Raw genomic sequence first — 21,229 nt, 5'->3', positions numbered from 1 at the left:
CCTTATGGCAACAGAGCACAGCAGTGTATTTCTTCTGTGCCTCAGGGTTGAATTACACATCTTTATTTCTGGGAGGGATGAAGTAATGGTTCAAGCTGTAGGACAAAGTTTATTTATTTCCATCCTTGGTCTGAAACAAGCTTCCTTCTGGCTTTAGGCAAATAGTGCATTTTGAATTTTAAATTAATAAATGTTTCCTCTCTTATACTGATCATGCCTGATGCTCTGCATAAGTGGGAGCAACCTGAAGAATATAGGGTGTACTGCTGCTCTTGTTCAGACCCCAAGGCAGGTACCCAAGCTTTTCAAGCAGGAGGATTTGCTCCCTGCTGCATCAGTTATGAAACCCTTCTTTGCCGTAACGTGGGCATGGCTGGTGCACATCTGGTTTTCCATTTTTCCAGGTTCCCTTCCAAGCAAATTCCTAATTAAGCTACGTAAGATCCACTAAGAAGTGGACCTTTAGTTCTGTGGAGGAAAGAGCTGGCAGGCACAGCTCACTTTGATGTGGTGTGAGGGAGGAAAAGTGCTGATGGACAGGGGAAATGTGAAGCTGTGTTGCTGCAGGGGATTGCAGCAGTCACCAGACCTGGTGTGGGTCTGCCCTATGTGGGTCAGAGTTCTGTCAGGGAGAGCCCCCTGGGGGTCAGGAGGAGATGCCCAGTACCCGATGAGAATTGCAGATCATTTGACTTTGCCAGCTTCTGTTGCTGCTCTTCTGTAATATAGAAAGGCCATGACTATTTAATGTGCTTCTAAGCAGGAACATTATGTCTTGGGACTGTGTGGAAGACTTTGTGAGGAAACAGGCATGCAAGGAGAAATTCCAAGAGAATAAAACTTCCTCTTGAGCTTAAGCATGAGAAAATTTGAGTGGATCAGGATCAGTAGTGAGGAAGGTTTAAATGTAAGACAAACTGTAGTGTAGCAGTGGGGGAACAAAGTGGTACGGACCCCCTTATGCATCTGAAGGAGATCCCTTTGTTGCAGAAATCACCCTCCTTTTATACTTTTAATTTCCACCTGACATAAATGAAACCAAACTGAGGTCTAGCAGAACTTAACAGAAGAAGGGCACCCATTGACTGGCTCAGTTGCAGTGCCACTGTCCATGTGTCCTATCACCCAATCAGCTTCCTGCTCACACGCTGTCCGCGTGTTCCTCCAGCCAATCACAATCTCACTTCCAGCTGTCACTCAGCTGCCTCTGTCCTCGCTCCTAACTGCCTCTCACCCCACAGCTGACGTCCAGCCATTCAGCCTGCAGCTGGGCCTTCCCACAGGGCCTTCCGCTGAGCATAAGCCTTAGCAACTTTAACAATTATAACCCCATATCCCACACTGTGGTTCAGGTGGAATGGGCTGGGAGATTCTGGTAGGGCAACTCCTGTCGCCATCTTACTGTCTGACATGGCTTTCTCATCACTGCCTCAGACCAGTTTTCTTCATTCCCCTTTAAGGCATCTGAAATGTGGCAGCCGTGAATGTATGCTGTAAAACACAAGTGTTTGCAGAGCACACTGGATCAAAAAGGCTATGCAAATGCTAATCTTAAAAAACATCCTCATTTTTGATAACCTAACACCAGAAAGACAGCAAGAGTTTTATGGGCTTTCTAACACATGCTTGGACCATCCACTGAACAGTATTGATCTGCATCCACCCTTTGTATGGTGGGGTGACAGTTGCTTTCTTGTATGTTCTGGAACTAGAGAAGATACAAAACAATCTACTGAGCAGATTACTTCAGCTGAACAAACCTCTCTGAGTGAAGTTGGCCTAAAATGTGAATGTACTGGAGGATAAGCTCTTTATAATCTCTTCTGGTTTACTGGAAGATGATAATATTCAAGGAAAACTACAGCAGAATTCTTGTGTACTGGGAGGGCAGAGTTAAAAAAACCAGTGCATTGATACCTAAGAAAACTGTTTCTTGTGAAGTGCACAGCCAGGGCTGCCTCTTTGGCATGTTTCCTCTGAGCGTGGGAAGAGAGTGCTTGTGTGCGTGTGTGTACACACAGGTCTGCATGTGGAGGTGGGAATAAAGTTGCTGACTTGTTGCTGATATGGGATTCTTTTCTCCATAGCACTTCTGTGTACATGTCACTGCAATATTTTTTTGTATGGCCTCTCAATAGCTTTGTCTAATCAGTCTTTTTTATTTCCTTCTCCTCTCTCCTACTCCTCCAGTCAGCATATGCTGTGTCGGTGCTCAAAGAGTGTGCTAAACTGCGACCTACAGATCCCACTGTTCCTCTTCTGGCTGCCAAGGTCTGCATTGGGTCACTGCACTGGGTAAGCAAGCTGATGCAATTCTTATTATGTAATGGATTAGATGCTGCAGTGACAGTGCCTGCCACAGTGTAGTTGTAGTGGGGAGAAAGGGAATCCCTGCTGAAAATCATACAGACATGTATGCCTTCTATAAAAAATGAAAATCCCTGCAAGAAATTTTGCAGTGAGTCGTTAAAATGTATTTTGCTAGCACATTGAAGAAAGGAGGAGGGGGGAAAGCCACAACAGCTGTTCTGAGGACTGCTGCTTCAACTGAGTGTCACATTGAATCAGCCATTTTTGTATTCCCTAGAAGACACAAGTTAATAGTTTTAAGTGGTTAGATAGTTCAGGTCTGCTGGACAACTCAGTCCTCTGTTCTTGAAGTTGCCAGTGTTTTGTGTTCCGGATGTGTTAATGTACACCTCAGAAGCAGAGTGGGAGTGGAAGCTGGTGCCCATGAAATTCTGATTATCTGAAGGAGCAGAAGCATCTGTCGCTCTTTCTCTGCTTGGTTTAATTAACTGGACGGCAGCCTGCTGTTCTCACCTGCCTTCACCGCGAGGTGTCCCTGCAGTCAGTGAAGGATTATAATTGCTAAATAGAAGTAAAACACAGATGCAAGGAAGCATGAAAGAAAGTACCAGAAGAATCTGCATGGATCTTGGTGAAAAGTTATAGAAGCCAAAAATGAGCTGGTTTTGATTATTTCAAAATGAGGGTTTTTTATTCAATTGTCTCGGTTTTGGAAGACAGGTGTCTGCTAGGGAGGGCAGGAGCCTCCCCTGGGATGAAAATGTAGACCCCCTCCCTCTGAATTACTATAATTCTGAAATCAAGGGGCTCTCAGGCAGAGATCTGGGGATAGGAATAACAGTTCTTTACTAGTATATATAACAAGGCAAACAAACAATAACTACAGAGTTAACAACAGAACAGAACCAGGGACCCTGTGACAGCTTTCTCGGCTGAGACGGGAAGGGATGGAGGAGAGGCTTTGCTTCACAAACCCCCTCGGGCGGGCAGTCCTGGTGCTCCTGCAGGGCTCCGAGGAACACTCAGCTGGAACAGCAGGGACAAGCTGAGATCCCAGGCCGGTGGCTGAGGTGTATCAGCAGCTCCGCGGCAGTGGCTGGCACTGTCACACGTCCCAGCAGGACAGGGGGTGCGAGGCCACCAACGAAGAGGGAAGAAGGAGACGAAGCAGCAGCTCCGTCTGGGTGATGGTGAATTCCCTTCTCAGCAACAGCTCTGCGCCCCAAAGTGTCCTTCTCTGAAGCTGAAGAAGCCCGCCAAACTGTCCCCGCCCTCCGCCTTTTCCTGCCCCCTTTCCCCCTGGGCCCAGCTGAGCTCTTCGTGTTTCTCAAGTACCCACCAAGTACCTGCAGTGAGGTTTTTCCCCCGCAACTAAAGGGTAAAATTTCCACAGGTGAGCCAGAACTAAAAGAAGGACACCTAACCCCCAACATAAATGTACTGCATTTTTATTGTGTGAAGTGCTTTTCAGTGTTACTCAATCAGACCCTGGCTCAGAACTGGAGGGTATTATGTGGTAAAATCATGATTTCACAAGAGTGTAATTTTAGTGCAGTTATCTAGAGCACAGCCTTATGAACGAAAACCAAATAAAAAATATTGCTTCTCCCTTTCCTTTCAGTCAATGGCCTATGCTTTACCCTCACAGCAAATTTGGTGATGGTATAGAAGAGTTTTAATTAAGGGGAAAATAATTTCATCTTTTAAAGAACTTTAAATCCTCTTTTAAAAGAACTGAAATGATAGGTTCCCACATCTGTTAGTTCCCACATCTGAAAGGGGTGCTTCTGATATTACTGGCAGACTTCTGTGCCTAATAAAGACCTTCCTGCTCAGCAGAGCTATTTTTCTAAATGTCATCCTTACAGTAATTATTTGTATTTAAATTACATGGCAATCATATATAATTTAATTTAATATTAATAATTTAAACTGGAAGTGAACAGGCTGATCAATGCCAGTATAAATAGAAAGGAGGATAGACATGGGACAGGAACAGTTTAATGGACAAATATTAGCAGTTACAAATACTCAAATACATTTTCCTTTTCAGAACATTGTTATAAATGCAATGGCAAGATAGGGTTAATACAAAAAGCGATTTATTATAAAACAATTTCAATCACAAACAACGAGAGAAAAAAACCACAATAAAATAAATCAGCGCAGCGCTGGGTGGACAGGGGTCTATACCCAGAGGTACAGATTTACCCAAATCCACGAAGGAGGGTAGACTGTCCGGGGTTTTTATAGGGATTTTGTGTCCTGAGGCCAAAACTCCGAGCAGTTACTGTTCAACAAAGAGTTTAGATGGTTGGTTGAATGAATTTCCTGGAACCATGGAACTGAATTAATAGACGACTGGGCAGAGTCCTTTCGCATGTGAAAGGTTTTGAGTGCTTCCCGATTGTATCTTCGGTTGGACTCTCAGGGCGAAGTGTCCAGGTGCGGTGCGGAGCCGATGGGTATCTCGGCTGGGCTCCTCTCATTGTTTGGCCTGATTGCATCTTCAGTCGGGGCTTGCAGGGTGGAGTGTCCAGGTGCGGTGTGGAGCCGATGGGCATCTCAGGCTGGCTCCTCTCATTGTTTAGCCTGATTGTCCGTGTCCTGCTCTTTCTTTCAGGCTGATAAACGTCGCCTAGAGTCGTTACCGCCTGAATGGGTAGTTACTGCTAGGTCTGGGGAGAAATCTTTAGGCCACACTATATTTTATATAATTTTTACATTGTTACAAATCCAGTTATATACTTATTTATTCTTTCATGAATTTTTATCCAAGGTTACATTTATCACAGTCCCTCGCTTAATAATTTATCACATTAAAAATTTGTGTTATTCCATTAATTTCTAATGAGGGAGAACTGTGGAGTTTTAACTACATTCGTCTTCTCAGTCTGTAAGTGAATTCTCACAGTATTTCTGAGAAGGGTTGTTTTTATTTTCAAATTTCTTTAAGGCTTCAACTGCTTTCTTGTTCTCTCTTTTTCTGAATTTCTACTTCTCGCCTCTTTAATTCTAGGGTTAGTTGTTTTATTTTGCTTTCAGGGTTTATCCCTTCCTCATCTCTGGAGAAGCAGAACACTTGATCGAATTGTAAACATACTCGGTCATCATCACTTTTTAACAAATTAAGAATTATCGGTTCATTACTAAAGGAGGTTTTCTCTTCATGTTTTAAATTTTTACCTTCTCAATACAATTTCTCTCTTATGGTACACGTTTTTAAGTTTGCTTTATTGTAACACAAAGGGTTGACTTTATAATATGCTAAAAAAGTGGATTGTCTTTTTCCTCTTATCTAGACGGTTTTGTTGCATTGGCTACAGATTGGAATAGGAGGAAGCATTCCCACTTCTCTCTTATACCTGAAGTGGGTAGCTTTGGTTTTTTTTCTCATAGGAGTTTTAGACTGCCCGTCTTTAAAACCTGCCCCTGAGTGGTAACACCAGACCTCCCCCTTTAATTCACAAAGATTATACTGAGTGCCGTTAGACAAACAAAACCCTTTTTGTCGTTCCGGAGGACAGTCAGTTATTCGTCCGGCATCTGTGGCAGTCTGACACTGCTCACACTTCCCCAGGAGACGCTCCCCCGGAGGTACCTTGGGAATCATTCCCTCGGCTAAGCACACGGCTAGACTCAGGACAGTCAGGATTCTCCGCCAGTGTATCCCTCTGCCTTGCCCTTCACCCGTATAGAAATATACGGCGGGGATTACCATCTTCTCGGCAGCAAGGATATTCTTCAGGGGCCCTTGTAGTCCTAATGGCGTACCTTCTCTTGAAAGTAGCCCACCGAGACAACTTAATCGTGTCTGTCCTGCACGGTACTTTTACTGTCTTTCGGCACTTGATTTTTAAAGCTTCTGCTTTGGAGTCTAGTTTACTTCTTATCTTCTTTTGAAAAAGCAGGTACTACTCAGGAGGGTCTAGTTCTAAAAACCCTGTCTGGGTGGCAAGTGCTAAGAGACGGCTAGTCAAATCCTGTTCTTTTTCTAGACATTTGGTACACAATCCCTTAGGCTTGTACTCTCTCTAACAAGTGGGTTACTCAAATCCGTTTACAGTAAGTGCACTTAAAATGTATAAACGGAAAACAATCACATTCAGGGTTGATACAACTTATCTGGTCGTCACTGGTCATTTGTGATGACGCCGAAGTTTAATTTTCAGCTCTCTTGGAGGGGTGGTGACTTTCCACTCGGAGGCGTCATAATCTTACTTTTTTCTTTTTTTTTTTTCTTTTTTTTTTTCTTTTTTTTTCTCGAGATGAATGTGTCCGGCCTCTTTTTGCAGCTGTGTCTGTGGTTAGGAGAATGAGGAACGGTCTTTCCCAGTGGGGGGGTGAGGGGGAGCTCCAAAAGTTATTTTCTTGGCTTCTCTCACCAACAGAGCTACTGCTACAATTGCCTGTAAACATGTAGGCTAACTCCGACTAACAGGATCTAAGATTTTTGAAAGAAACCCTATAGGCTTCTTTTTGCCTGCTCATTCTTGAGTCAGGACTCCCTGTGTTGTTTGTCTACTCACATCCACAAACAACTGGAATTCTTTATTTGTATCTGGTAGAGTTAGTACCGGGGCAGTCATAAGAACAGTTTTCCATTTCTGGAAATTAGACTCATCCTGTTCAGTCCACTTCAGCCTGTCAGTGTTTAATCTTTCATACAAAAACTTCACTTTTTCACTGAAACCCTCAATCCACTGCCTGCAATATCCTAAGAGCTCTAAAATTTGTCTAATTTGCTTTTTTTGTTCTTGGTGCAGGCAATGCAAGGATGCCTGCTACCCTCTCCGGATCTAATTTCTTTTTCCCTTGAGATATTCAATGTCCGAGGCATTTTATTTCCGGCTCTGTGAATTGCAGCTTGGATTTTGAGACTTTCAAACTCTTCTTTCCGAGAAAGTTAAGCAAGGCAATCGTGCTTTTCCTCACGCTCTCTTCAGTCGGTCTAGCTATTAGCAAGTCATCTACATACTGCAAAAGCTTTGTCCTGTCCTCAAGAACAAATTGGGTTAACATTTGTTCTAAAGCTTGCCCGAAAAGATTCGGAGACTCCACAAACCCCTGGGGGAGTACCGTCCACCTTAGCTGTTGCTTACGGTTTGTATCTGTGTCCTCCCACTGAAATGCAAAATAATCTCTACTCCTTTCATCCAGAGGGCAAGTTCAAAAAGCATCTTTCAAATCAATCACACTGTACCACACATCTTCCGGTGAGAGTCTATTTAGTAAAGTATAGGGGTTGGCCACCACCGGGAATCTAGTCCAGGTCCTAGCGTTTACCGCTCGTAGGTCTTGGACCAATCGGAAACTGCCATCCATCTTCCTTACAGCCAGGATGGGGGTGTTATGTTGAGACATGCAAGGTTCTAAAGTACCTCCTTTTAAGAGGTCATTAATTACTTGTTTCAACCCCCTTCTCCCCTCCATCGGGATGGGATATTGTTTAACCCTTATACGGTCTTCAGGGTTCTCAATTTCTATTTTGATAGGTTTGATACCTAGCTTTCTTCTCCTTTTGAATGCTATACTTCAGGGTTTATTTTCTCCTCATCTTTAGGAGTCAACTTGAATATTTTCACCACCAATTCAGAATTTTTAATCATGATATTAATTCTTAAAGCGACAATCATGTTCTTTCTTAACAAATTGTAATCTGCTTCTTCTACTAATAGTAAATTCTCTAAGCAAATTTTATTTTCAGATTTTATTTCCACATCCTTTATTACAGGCACTTCAAAGGGGTCTCCCTTTGCACCGATTACAAAAACTTTTTCTCTGCTAGCTACACATCTGTATGGCAATTTCTGCAGGGTACTTCTCTCTGCCCCAGTATTCACAAGAAAACTTACCTCCTGTCGTTGGGGGCCCACTTTTAATTTTATCAAGGGCTCCTTGGATGTTCCGGTCTTCAAATTAAAGAGCCTCCGACACCCCTAATCTTCCTGAAAAATTTTCTAGTCTTTTATTCTTTGTCTACAATTCCGCTGAACGTGTCTTACCTGTTTACAATAGTAGCATTCAGGGGGTTCTCTCCGTGGGGCCGGGGCTGTCCGGTGAGAACTTCGACTTTTTCCAGGTAGTGTTTTAGACTTACCCTGTATCTGCTCTTGTTTCTGGACCTCTTTTACTGCAGCTACTAAAACTTTAGCTTGCAATTTCTGCTTCTCATCTTCTCTCTTCATGTATACCTTTTGAGCTTCCCTTAGGAGCTCCTGGAGGCTTTTATCTTGCCACCCCTCGATCTTTTCTAATTTTCTCTTAATGTCTTCCCAAGATTTAGCAACGAATTGTGTTTTTAACAGAACCTCCCCCACAGGAGAGTTCGGGTCAGTCCTAGAGTAAATCTGTAAACTTCGCCGTAATCTCTCGATCCATTCAGTGGGTGATTCTTCTTTCTTTTGACACTCTCTAAAAACTTTGCTAATATTTTGGCCCCTAGGGACCGCTTCTCTTATACCTTGGACAATTATGCTCCTTAAATCTATCATGTTCCGTCTGCCTTCTTCTGTCTGTGCATTCCAGCTGGGGCTTACGCTAGGTCATTTCTGGTTACCTGGCGTCCCCTGTGGATTGCGTCTGTCCCAGTCTCTGATACCGGCTTGTTTAATCATCTCTCTTTCCTCCTGATTAAACAATGATCTTAGGATTGCCGTAAGATCGTCAAAGGTATAAATACTACTCCTTAAAAATTCGTCTAACCTCTCAGCCACACCAAAAGGATCATCTAACAACCGCCCCATCTCTTTCTTAAATGCCCTTACATTTCCAGAGTTAAGGGGTACATTCACAAAACCGATCACTCCCGGGGCCGTCGGTACTTCCCTAAGAGGGAACAACTGGTGCCTTTCTTTACTCTCTCTCCATTCATCACCTATCATTCTCGCTTTCAAACGGGTTCTACTTGCGGGAGGGGAGTTGGTGATTGTGGGTTGCCTCCCCGTTATTAATTGTGGGAACTCCGCCACCACCTGGTTGACGGGAGGGATCCCCTCCGTTATATGGGAGGGTCTTGGTTGTGGCAGCCGGACTGGTAAGGATGGATAGGGTGATATCCAGCCTTTTGCAGGAGAAACCTCCGAAGAGGCTACTGTGGCTACGGTGTTTGCAGGTGGGGAAAGGGGAAGGGCTGCCGGCATCGCTGCCGGCACCGAGTCTCCTGCTTGAGACACATGTATCTCAGTGGGTTGGTCTCGGGGGCCCAAGGGTGCTGAAGGCACCACTTGATCTGCAGAGGAAGGCCCAGCCGGTCCATGATATGGGGTGGTAAGTGGTCGAGGGCTTCCCAGGATTCAGCTCTCGACTCACGTTTTTCTTTTTTTTTTTCATTGGGAATAGCCTTACTCTGATGTTTAACCAGAGCTTAGCATATTCCTTCTCCTCAGGATCTGAGGGGACCTTGTTCTCCACATAGGAGAATAACTTATTACACGTCCATTTTTCAAATGTGCCTAACACTGGCTAAGTGAGGTGACTTCTCAACTCCTGTCTTCCCCAAACCTCTATACAATAATGTATTAATTTTGCCTTTGATTTCTCCTTCCTCTGGGGACAATCTTCCCAGTGTTTTAGCATCTACCCTAGAGGACTTTCCAGCGGGATGTCTGGTGATTCCTCCCCCTGATCGGAAGGATTTTTCCCTGTGCTTTTTCTTTGAAGCTTACTCTTTTTCTGCTTTATACTTCGCAAATATATATAATTTCTTACCTGTCTTCGACTTCTCCGTGAGTCGGTATCAGTTTCTGCGTTGTGTGCTTACTCTAGGAATCAAAATTTTGCCGATACTCACCATTCAGCGAGCTGAGCTGAGGTCTCTTGTAATCGGTACTTTGATCTTCTTCCGGACCTCTACCTGGATCCGTTAACTAAAAGGGTTTACTAGTTTCCGAGCTCGACAGGACGTATCCTTCTCCTTTTAGTTCTTTGCGATCAGTCCCCCGAGACACCCTTTGGCCTCAGGTTTTTACAAGTGTGTGTCGAGAAAAAAAGCTTTCACTCTGGATCGCTTCTTTCGCGGCCGGCCAGTTCTCTCGCGGGAGGATGGAAACGCGGCCTTGAAGTCTACACTCGCCCCGTGATCAGATCACGTCTCACACACTCGCCCGATCGCCTACTCAACCAGCAGTACTTACAGCTATTTTCCTGCGTGGATGTCTTTGTGCACAACAGACGTTTTACGAGCAAAACAAGCCGCGGCTTCCTGAAGGCTCCGTGCCTTCCTGAGCTCTCTGCTCCGGATCTGTTTCCTTTTTATTGTGGTTTTATCTCAGCCTAAATGTAGTTCGGATGTCGGAATGAGCTACGGGGGTTCTCAACTCACCAGGCTGCCAAAATCAGCGGGGGTACCCGTCCTGGGCAGTGAGATTCCCCGCAGTTTCTCCGATCCGAGTCACGGCACCAATCTGTTGTAAATGCAATGGCAAGATAGGGTTAATACAAAAAGCGATTTATTATAAAACAATTTTAATCACAAACAACGAGAGAAAAAAACCACAATAAAATAAATCAGCGCAGCGCTGGGTGGACAGGGGTCTATACCCAGAGGTACAGATTTACCCAAATCCACGAAGGAGGGTAGACTGTCCGGGGTTTTTATAGGGATTTTGTGTCCTGAGGCCAAAACTCCGAGCAGTTACTGTTCAACAAAGAGTCTAGATGGTTGGTTGAATGAATTTCCTGGAACCATGGAACTGAATCAATAGACGACTGGGCAGAGTCCTTTCGCATGTGAAAGGTTTTGAGTGCTTCCTGATTGTATCCTCGGTTGGAATTGTATCCTCGGTTGGACTCTCAGGGTGAAGTGTCCAGGTGCGGTGGGGAGCAGATGGGTATCTGGGCTGGGCTCCTCTCATTGTTTGGCCTGATTGCATCTTCAGTCGGGGCTTGCAGGGTGGAGTGTCCAGGTGCAGTGTGGAGCCGATGGGCATCTCGGCCTGGCTCCTCTCATTGTTTAGCCTGATTGTCCATGTCCTGCTCTTTCTTTCAGGCTGATAAACGTCGCCTAGAGTCGTTACCGCCTGAATGGGTAGTTACTGCTAAGTCTGGGGAGAAATCTTTAGGCCACACTATATTTTATATAATTTTTACATTGTTACAAATCCAGTTATATACTTATTTATTCTTTCACGAATTTTTATCCAAGGTTACATTTATCACAACATAAAAAAATATTATTAATTTTTCAATTAGGAAATATATCTGTGTACCTGATTGGTGGCTAGGCAGGAAAAGGGTGAAATCAGATCACCATTTATCCGAATGACACAGCTAATTTATGTCCTGCATCTGTCTATTGTGTGGTGCAGTATTGTAGCTAGTTTGTTTATAGCCCATGAGCAAGCAGTACTTTGGTCTTTCAGTTACTAACAATAAAAAAAAACAAAACTAGCAAATAAAAAAAATTAAAAAACCACAACATTTATGCATATAGATAATTACAGAATGTCATTAGAAGCACAAAACAGTTTCTTTCATGATTAATCTAGTGATCACTTAACTCATTTTGGTGAATTTCTACATGATGTCTCAGCTGTTGAGTGTTAGGAGTCCTTTTTTTTTTTTATTGTTCTGGCCTGCCCGTGGAATTTTTACCCATTAACTGCAGAGACAACCTAACTGTGGGTATTTAGTGGGTGCTCGACAAAAGACAGAGTGGCCGGGCCCAGGGGGGGAAGGGGGCAGGAAAGGAGGGTGGGGACAGTTTTTGGCTGGCTTTCTTCGGCTTTGGGAAAAGACATTTGTTTGCTGGGTCGCGGAGCTGCTGCGGTGGGGAGAAGGGAATTTCGCCATCACCCAGACGGAGCTGCTGCTTCTTCTCCTTCTCCCCTCTTTGTGGGTGGCCTCTCACCCCCTGTCCTGCCGGGACGTGTGGCAGTGCCAGGCACCGCCGCGGAGCTGCTGATACACCTCATCCACCGGCCTGGGATCTCAGCTCATCCCTGCTGTTCCAGCTGAGTGTTCCTCAGAGCCCTGCAGGAGCACCAGGACTGCCCGCCCGAGGGGTTTGTGAAAACAAAGCCTCTCCCCAGAAAGCTGTCACAGGGTCCCTGGTTCTGTTTTCTTGTTAATGCTGTAGTTATTGTTGTTTGTTTGCCTGGTTATACTAGTAAAGAACTGTTATTCCTATCCCCAGATCTCTGCCTAAGGGGCCCTTGATTTCAAAATTATAGTAATTCGGAGGGAGGGGGTCTACATTCTTTCATCCCAAGGGAGGCTCCTGCTCTCCCTAGCAGACACCTGTCTTCTAGAACCGAGACACTCAGCACACTTTAGTAGCATGGAAAACAGAAAATTAATTGAAATGTACTATAGTGATTTACAACATTGAGGATGCTCTGATCGCATCTATGAAATAATCTCTCAGTGCAGAACAAATCAAAGTGAAAACATGGATACATTCATACAGTGCAATGCAAATCAATATATAACAGAGCCTGATGCAGAAAAGAATGGAGCCTCCCCCAGCTTATGTTGTGGCAGTATGACCAGATCATTAACTGATGTAAGTTGGCAGTACTCCACTGGCATGTTAGGGGTACCTAGCTGGCTTACATCAGGGGATGATCTGCCCCATTAACCACCAGTTTTTAGGATTGGGCCTGCAGTAAACAACTGAGTGGTATAAGCAGTGGTTTGGCTACCTTTTTCAGAGTTGGAGGTTTTTAAAAACAAAAATAAAAATCCAGTGTAAACAATAAATCAATACTTCATTAATTCTAAAGCTTAAACCAGTAGACTTGGAGGACCAGAAAAGCTTCAAAACTAATGCACATATGTAAAACACATTTGTATGGTCAGGATGCAGTCAGACCTGTACAGCAAAGCTGGAACTTTTATATTGTATCTAAACCATTACACAGGTGTTTTAAATGTTTTTTGTAGTAGGCACAGAATTACTTTTGAGGCAATGTGCTGCTAAGCCTTTCAGCTTACTGGGGTTTCAGTGTAATGGTTTGCTGAACTTGCATGTGAATGATTCTGTCAAGCAAACACAAAGCCCATTTGTGTTTAGCCAACTGTCTTTCAGCTTTCCAGAAAGTACTTTGAAGTCTTTGACTATTGTAGTTCAGAGTATTGTTTTAAATTTCCATAGAAGAGTTGAGGTAGCTTGCACTGGAATATGTCCATACTGAGGTTGCTTTGCCTTGCTCCACTATAAATTCAGAGTTCTTCTCACTAAAAGGCTTGCTGTAATTTCCTCTTCCAGTCAGCCTTCCCTTGCATGATCTCAGCTGAATGCTCACTTGCCTACTTTGGCAGTGATTTTGAGTTGCAGTATGAGTTGTTGTTTTTAATATTTTAGTAGTATAGTACTGTTAATTTCATTACTAATCTAGGTTCTCCAGGATCCTGTTATGGCAGGTGTTGTGAAAATACTAAAAATGGAACTTCTTCCTACAGACCGGTATTAAATACTGAATTTCTTGATTTTTAGGAGCATTTGTTTGAGGTGTTTAGGGTTACCCTGATGCTTTCTTTAGCCTTTTACTCCATTGATTTCGATGGAGGCATTTGAAAATATTGTAAATACACATTGAGCAAAATGGACTGTACTCCTAGGATAGGCTTGAGTCTTCTAGAGCTCTGCTCTGACAAAAAGCAGGAAGACATGAGGCATGTTGTTATCATTTTCATTGCTCCACAGTTTATATAATAGCAATAGTAAATTTGTGTAGCATCAAATGATGCCAGTATTATCTAATACGAGCTTTTCAATGGACTTTGTCCCATGGCAAAAGCTGCAACACAGGATGGTGCTATACCTTAGACATTTCCCTTATTTGACCTAGTGTGCACAGCAAAGTCCTCTGCTGCAGCACTTTACTGGGAAGACAGTGATCATGCCATCAGTCACGGAAAGGGAAAAGAAGTGGTGTTGGGCCAGGGCAGACTGTGCATGGAGTCATAAAAACTGTGTAAGACATACCATGAGGTCAGGACATCATGGTGTGTGTGTATCAGGGGGGTTGGCATGATGTAGATCCAGAGCTACATATTTCTGAGACAACAGCTTACCATACATTACTTTCACAGACCACTTAATCCGAGAGTGCTTCTCTCCCCTTCTGTCTGTTGTTGACCCTGCCACTACAGATAATAAATGCTGTACATGTGCTTGTACCCAGGCACTTAGGAGCCCTGGAGTCACCTGTAAATGCTTAGGTCATAGTGCAGTATGAATAATATTAAAAGATAAAATCTAATCCCATTACTGGAGTTACTCTGCCTGCTGATGGACGTCTGAGAGGATCAGCATCACCAGAGTGAGAGGCTGCTGAGAAAGGGAAGAGCAAAGAGCTACTAAGTATTTTTTCTGTCTTTTATAAAAGATATTCTTGATTACATCACCACTGCTGTTCTGGAGCAATCCCATGAGTTTTAGACATTAGATATTAAAAATTAAGAAGAATTTTGTCTGCTGTACATCACCTTTGCAAACAAACCACTCTAGCTTCAGTGGAAGCCTGGGTTTCCTTACATGCTGGGGGCTGAGTTTACACAGACTAAATTGGTAGGCTTAACAGTGGTGACACAGAGAGCAAATGCTGACTAGAGCAGCAATAGAAAGCACAGGATTTTTTTTTTTCTGACATACGTAACATGATTGGCTTTGTATGCTGTAAACAGCTGTAGGATAAAACGTTTTCATTAGACTATACCTTATAGAACACTTTCTTCCTATGCAATTTTCTTCTTACCATTCTCATTTCACAATATTTATATTCTTCTATTTGAATTAGTCTCTATAGCTACAACCAAGTGTAAAGAAAAAGGTAAGCGGTCGATCCAACTAGTAAACATTGTGTAATTTTGTATAAATACCCATTCTTTAGGATTTTGATCTCTTAAGTGCTTACGTATTGTTCAGTGTCACTGGTGTCCAGATTTACCTGCTTCATTAACTTTGTCTGTTTTCCCAAGTCCAGTGTCACTTGATGTATTTCCTTCCTCTTCCTTGGTATGCTCCTCTTTTTTGACATAATAAAGTACTGTTTTCATCTTGCTGTACATCATTAACTTGCTTGTCCTTAGTTACTCTAAATGTGTGCTGGTGAGAAGAGGAATTCCTACTTAGTCCTGCAAACTGTTGATTCAGTGGGGTAGGGCTTGAGCTTTTCTAAAAACAATCTGGGTGGCAGTTGGACACCAGCTGGGTGGCCTTAGGCCAGGGGACAACACCTGCTGTTCTCCACTCCCTTGTCAGTATGCCTCCAGGCTTGGCTTGACACACACTAGAACCTGTGGCCGAATAACAGTGGTGGCTGGAACAGCCACTCTGTACCAGGGGAAACATCCCTCAGGATAGCGCAGCAAGCAACTGTTCTTTTTCTATCAACTATGAAGGAGGAAGTGAAAGAGGGGAAAAAACCCCAACCAACCCCCAGGGTATTACCATCTCATTGGTGTCAGTTCACAGTTCGGCAGTCTGTCTCTCTCCAGGTGCCAGGTGTTTGCTTTCTGGTGTGATAGAGGGATTGCTTAGCTAGTGGTTCCTGACACTTTATATAGGAGGAGTTCAAAATGCAGAAAGTTCTTCTGAGGTTGTTCTCCTCCCATGCTTCCTTTCTTCCGTGCAGGTCTTGGATGCAGGGAACTTTTTCCCTGCAACCTGGAATGCTGCCCTTCTCTCCACCAGCTTTTCAGTGCTAAGTATATAGAAAAAATGTTAGAACAGTAAGGGCCAGATTGGAGGGATAGCTTTGAGACTTTGTTTTTTGTTGCTTCTAAGAGAATAACATGGTAGGCCTTCCCTTCTCCTTTTCTCACCTCCACAATACAGACTGGAGACAGCCCATATCCTTAAGGACTCCAGAGACACAGCTTTACTGGCAGATCACAACTCAGGCTCACTACTGGTCTCTCACTTGGATGTATGGAGAGGGAGCTTTTATCCAGACTGCAATCTGGTAGTCCTTGCAGTTTAGTTGGTTACCCCAAGAGTGCCCCAAGGGGGTTATTCCTTATTTCAGGTAGTACTTTCCAGATTCACAGTTGGTTAGGCCATCTGCAAGACTAATGCACTAGAGAGTTGAAACCTGACAGTGGGTGATGTGAGTGAAAGATATGGCTTTTCACACTTGCCCAGAATAACTGAAGAGTAGGAGAGTGGGAGAAGAGGGGACAGATAGTTGCCACAGTAGGGCTGGCAGGGGAGGTTCTGAGTGCTGTAAGAAGGAGAAGTAAATGTTCTCATAAACAGAACCAGCTGTGCTGGAGTTTGTGAGGCCACTTATTTTCGAAGCAGACTTCAGCTGACCCAAGTTTGTGTTCATAAAAATCTTTGTGGCTGGTCAAAGTGCCATTGGTGTTTAGTATGAATAAATGTTTACAAGAGTGTGCTAGAAGTCCTGTTTCAGCCACTCTGAAAAGTTATGGTTTTAATTATTTATTCATTAGATTAATCTGATACTGACAAGTGGCCCTGGGTAGCTGGCAGGAAGGCTGAATGGTGCACTACTGATTTTTATGCAGTGTAGGTTTTTCCAGTCTGAGACTGAAATTACCATCTGGTGACCATTCAGAGAAAAAATGGAACAAAATCTCTCAAATTTTACATGTCTTCCTTTCAGCTTCAAACTTTTCATTGAATTTTTTTTTCCATACACCCTACCCACCCCCACTCTTGTTCTCTAGTCATTAGAATTCCTTGTATAGCACTTTTCTTCATCTCATGGAGACTTCTGGGATGAAAGTGTGTGTGGGGAGGAGAAGGAATGAAGAAACAGTGGGAATATAGCTGTTTATGGTGTCAAAGAGGTGCATAATGAATTTTCATGCTGCAGAGATTTCATGTCATACATAAAAGTTTCTGAGAGATGAAGAATTCAGTTATAGTTGTATAGGAGGGATTTTTGTGTTAATTTGTGGTTCCTTTGTGTTGTTTTTTTTTTTTTCTATGTGGCAAGTCATGGGCCACTTTTGCCATTGTTCTATGGTCTGGTCCAGAACACACTTGAGTATATGGCAGGGAAGTTGGTAGTGCTACTGACAAGTTAAGAAATCTGAAACAAATCTCAGTCTTCCTGATGTTATCAGAGTTTAAGGGTGTTATCTGAACATTACTGAAGTACATGCGACTATTTCCAGTGGTTTTGGAAGGCTTTGGATTATACCCTCAGAGACAGGCCTTGCAGTTTAGTTCAAAAGTCCAAGTATTCTGCAGGAGGTGTTCCTGTGTCAGTGGCTTCCCCAATCACAGCTGTCAGGTCAATGAGCAACACTAATGCTTTCATAGTGCTTTCAGGAAAGGGTTTAATGGTAACATATGTGTTGGTCATTGGACTGACTGATCTGAGGTTTCAGAAATTGGTGCACAATTGTTCTACCTCTAGTTTGAATTCTATGGCCTCAGGGCTTTGTAACAGTGAGGAAGAAATCCAAGCAGTGGAGATTTGCTTATTCACTTGCATTTTTCAGCCTTTCTTCAGAATTACGGTTAAAGTATTTTTCTTCTTATGCTTCATATAGTCTAATAAATGCCAGGTTGTTTTTTTATGAAGCCATTAGTTAATGTCATCTGAATATTTTCAAATGATGTGACCAGGAGGCACATTGACAAGATGCTACATCAAGTCAAGTAGATTCTGTTCATAGGTAACATATTAACAATTACTGCAGAAGGCAAATTTCTTGTCTGATGATGCATTTTAATTTCACATTGTTGTGGGTGAGTCATTTTAGATGTTAAGGAGCCATGAGGTGCTGAAGTCTGACAAAGCTGAGTATTAAGAGGGCACACGTCCACAGTACTTGTGCCTAAACTACCTGGATTTCAAATGTAAAAAATACTTTCTGAAAGTTAGCCCCATCCCAGTTGTGATGTCATAAAAGTTTCCAAAAGGAGGATTTGTCGTAGTGTAATGGTATCTGCTCCTTGATTAGGGATGACTCTGATTATGGATGACAGGATCTGCAGTACTGTCTTGTACAGAAATTAGATCTTCCTGTAGGCTCTGTCTTTCAGGCATTACTTATAAGTTTTGCCAATGTCTCCAACCTACACCTTTCAAAGTATATACAGTATACAGGTCTTTTTTCTACTTAAACTTTTTTTTATACTTAAAATGGGTGAGTGATGTTAATGAGAGTTTAAATTTAGAAATGAGAAACATTCCATTCTGTAACAAAATATTTAAGTTATTCTTTTTGTTTAAATTACTATTACCATATTGTTTAAATTACCATTACAAATGCGGATAGATATGTGTCGAAAGGAAGGCTGGCTATGGGGAGCAGTCTGTGATGCAGTAGAAGAGACCAGCTTATATATTTCATCATTTTTGAGGCTGATCCTGAGAGATTGACTGCTTTCTCCTCCAACTGCTATACTATTTATCTATAATATAAAAATAAAAAAATATAATATAAAAACTATTTATCTATAATATAAAACACATTTTCAAGGAAATTATGTCTGCAAAAGATGCAGAAAGTGGCTAGTGCCAAGGTAGCATGTTAGATCAAAACTTGTGTTCTGAAATTTCTGCATCCTTGTGGCAGAAGAAGGGCAAGCAGCAGCTGAGAGCTTTTAGTGAAGTTAGTGGTTTCTTATTTTACTCTTGTAATGTTTTAAAAGAGAGTAAAATTTGCTAAGGCTTAATAGCAGAACTGAATGATCTTCCTTTGAAGGAGAAAACCTGTTTGACCTTTCAGTACTCTAGTAGGATAGCATATAAGTAGTCCAGCTGATCCAGCATTTGCATTTAAGGCTGCATGAGTGAAGTGTGCCTGAAGGGAACTATAAAATAAGATAGTGTCCTTGATTAATCTTAAACATCTGGAAAGAGTTTGGGGTGCAAAACCCAAACTTTTCTCAAAACTGTGCATGTGCACCAAGGTCTGCTAATCTGACCTTCTCCTGTTATGAGTGTTCACTGGGATCACTGAAAGCCCTTGTGTGAATGGCTCTCAGATCACTTGCAGGTAAGCTTAATGGTAAATTTTATTGGAGCAAGTATAGAGGAAATGCCTGTAAGTCTCATCCTACCTCTTTTGCAGCTGGAAGAAGGAGAGCACTTTGCTAAAATGGTGATAGACCTGGGTGAGGATGCTGGAGAGTCCCTAGCAAAGGGTTACCTGGCACTGGGCCTGACATACAGCCTTCAAGCTACTGATGGTGAGTTACTTTTTTGTCAAGTGTGTTATATGGAGAGCATTTGTTCAAAGTCTTCAGTGCAAGCAATGGGAATTTATTAGAAAATCTGCTTGCAGTGCTGATTAGACATGAAAAACAATCAGATTGCAAGATAAATGGGAGCTGTTAGAGAACTGTCTTCTGTGGTAAAATAAAAGTGAAATTTTTAGGCAAAGGAAGAAATGCAGGTCAGTACTAGGGGGGGATAATCTGAGCATAGCTGACAATGCTTGGTGTGCTTTACTTGAATATTTAATACATTTTTTTTGCTTAATTTACACAACAAAAAGTCAGACTTTCCATCTGTTTTCATATTTTTGTCACCCACTCATAAATCAAAGAAATACAATTCAAGAACTGGAGTCAGAAATGCCTCGCTTCAGTTCCTGGTGTGATACTGATACCCCACAGAGATTCAACCTTTCTGTGATGTTGTTTATTTTACTTAGAAGTAAACAAGATAAAACGGTACATGTGGATGTTGACTAGAAACAGACCACTGAATGTAAGAAGTGTTTTATTTTAATCTGTTTACTTGGATCTTGAATGAATGGACAAGGGGTTCCTGCAGAATTGGTGCTTCGTAGTCAGAAGAGCTTGAAGTATTTGAGAGAGTTCTAGCTCTGACCTTCATCAAGCTCACAGGTGGGAGCAATCTTTGTTTATTCTATGGGTTCTAACACAGGTAGACGACTTCTAACACATTTTCTTTGGATAATGGCTGAGCTGGTGTGTTTCCTAATAATTTTGGCAGTCCTGCCCTCTTGCAAACAATGGCTTTTCTGTTGGATAGGTTCCATGGAAACAAACCAACTTCCTCCAGCAAAGAAGCCTGAATCAAAGATAAATTGCTCTAATACATTGTCATGGAATATGCAGGCCTTGAAACTTACACCAGAATTCTGCAAGGCATCTGTATGAGAAAATGTTCTTGTGCTCTTCAGTAGCGCAAGTTGGTGTAGATTTTCAGCCAGCCATATCTGATCAGCTGTTCTGAGAACTGCTTTTCACTATGGAGGCTAACAGGCACTGCAGCTTTCTCCTGTTCTCCATTTCTCTGCCTCAGAGTAGTTGTCCCTAGAAAGTTCATGTCAAAAATTATGTCCTTCCTAGTCTGAATTTTCTTATATATATATATAATATATTTTAAGTCCACTAGGGATAGAGTTCTGCTTAACAGCCTAGTTTTAAAGGAATTTTGCCTAGACATAGTTTAAACTGTTCTAAAGCAATACAAGATCCCAGAGACAATTTTCAGAGATAGGTTTTCTATGTTAGCCCCTTACAATCTCTTTGTAAACTTCAGTATGTAAAGAAGGTGGTTTCCGAGGAATGGAGTAGGAGAGGCATGTTCTGTACTCTGTCTCTAAAGATACTTTGGTGCAGCAAAATATGAGTTGAAAACACTTCTGGAAATTTCTTGCATTTTCAAGAGACAAGTTCAATATTGTGTCCTTTTTAATGTAAAACAAGCAGTCTTCACAACTACTGCCTTGGATTATCTTCAGATTAGCCTCTGATTTATGTTTTGAAGCAGTGGAATATATCTGCCTTCTCATTGTATCTCTAGCTCTTAAGGCAACAGGACAAGTCACTCAGTTATTTGAGGGAAATAGGAAGAGGATATTTTCATCTTGCAGACTATATTTTAATAAAATTGATTAAGTCCTTCAAAAGCATACATATGATGGTCATGAATATGGAACTGTGTTTTCATGGAAAATGTCAAATTTGCACTAGCAAGACATTTTTCATTAGCATTGTTAAAAATAGCATAGGACA

The 21,229-nt window shown here is 42.4% G+C and overlaps 1 protein-coding gene across 4 annotated transcripts in view; it reads left to right on the top strand.

The window, feature by feature from the left end:
• The window catches only part of TTC7A (tetratricopeptide repeat domain 7A), a 206,679-nt gene that overhangs the window by 57,759 nt on the left and 127,691 nt on the right, over positions 1-21,229 (top strand). For all 4 annotated transcript variants that reach the window (XM_005532709.3, XM_014261259.2, XM_014261260.2 and 1 more), the window contains 2 exons: positions 2,191-2,295; positions 19,312-19,429. In XM_005532709.3, coding sequence (XP_005532766.1) covers positions 2,191-2,295; positions 19,312-19,429 — 223 coding nt within the window. The remainder of the gene's footprint in view (positions 1-2,190; positions 2,296-19,311; positions 19,430-21,229) is intronic.

The sequence above is a fragment of the Pseudopodoces humilis genome, chromosome 3 (assembly GCF_049639895.1).
Source record: "Pseudopodoces humilis isolate 2021_Gansu_Grassland_sample_001 chromosome 3, ASM4963989v1, whole genome shotgun sequence".
NCBI classification, from domain to species: domain Eukaryota; kingdom Metazoa; phylum Chordata; class Aves; order Passeriformes; family Paridae; genus Pseudopodoces; species Pseudopodoces humilis.
Note: the sequence above shows the minus strand (reverse complement) of the source record. Positions and strands in the feature narration are given on the sequence as shown.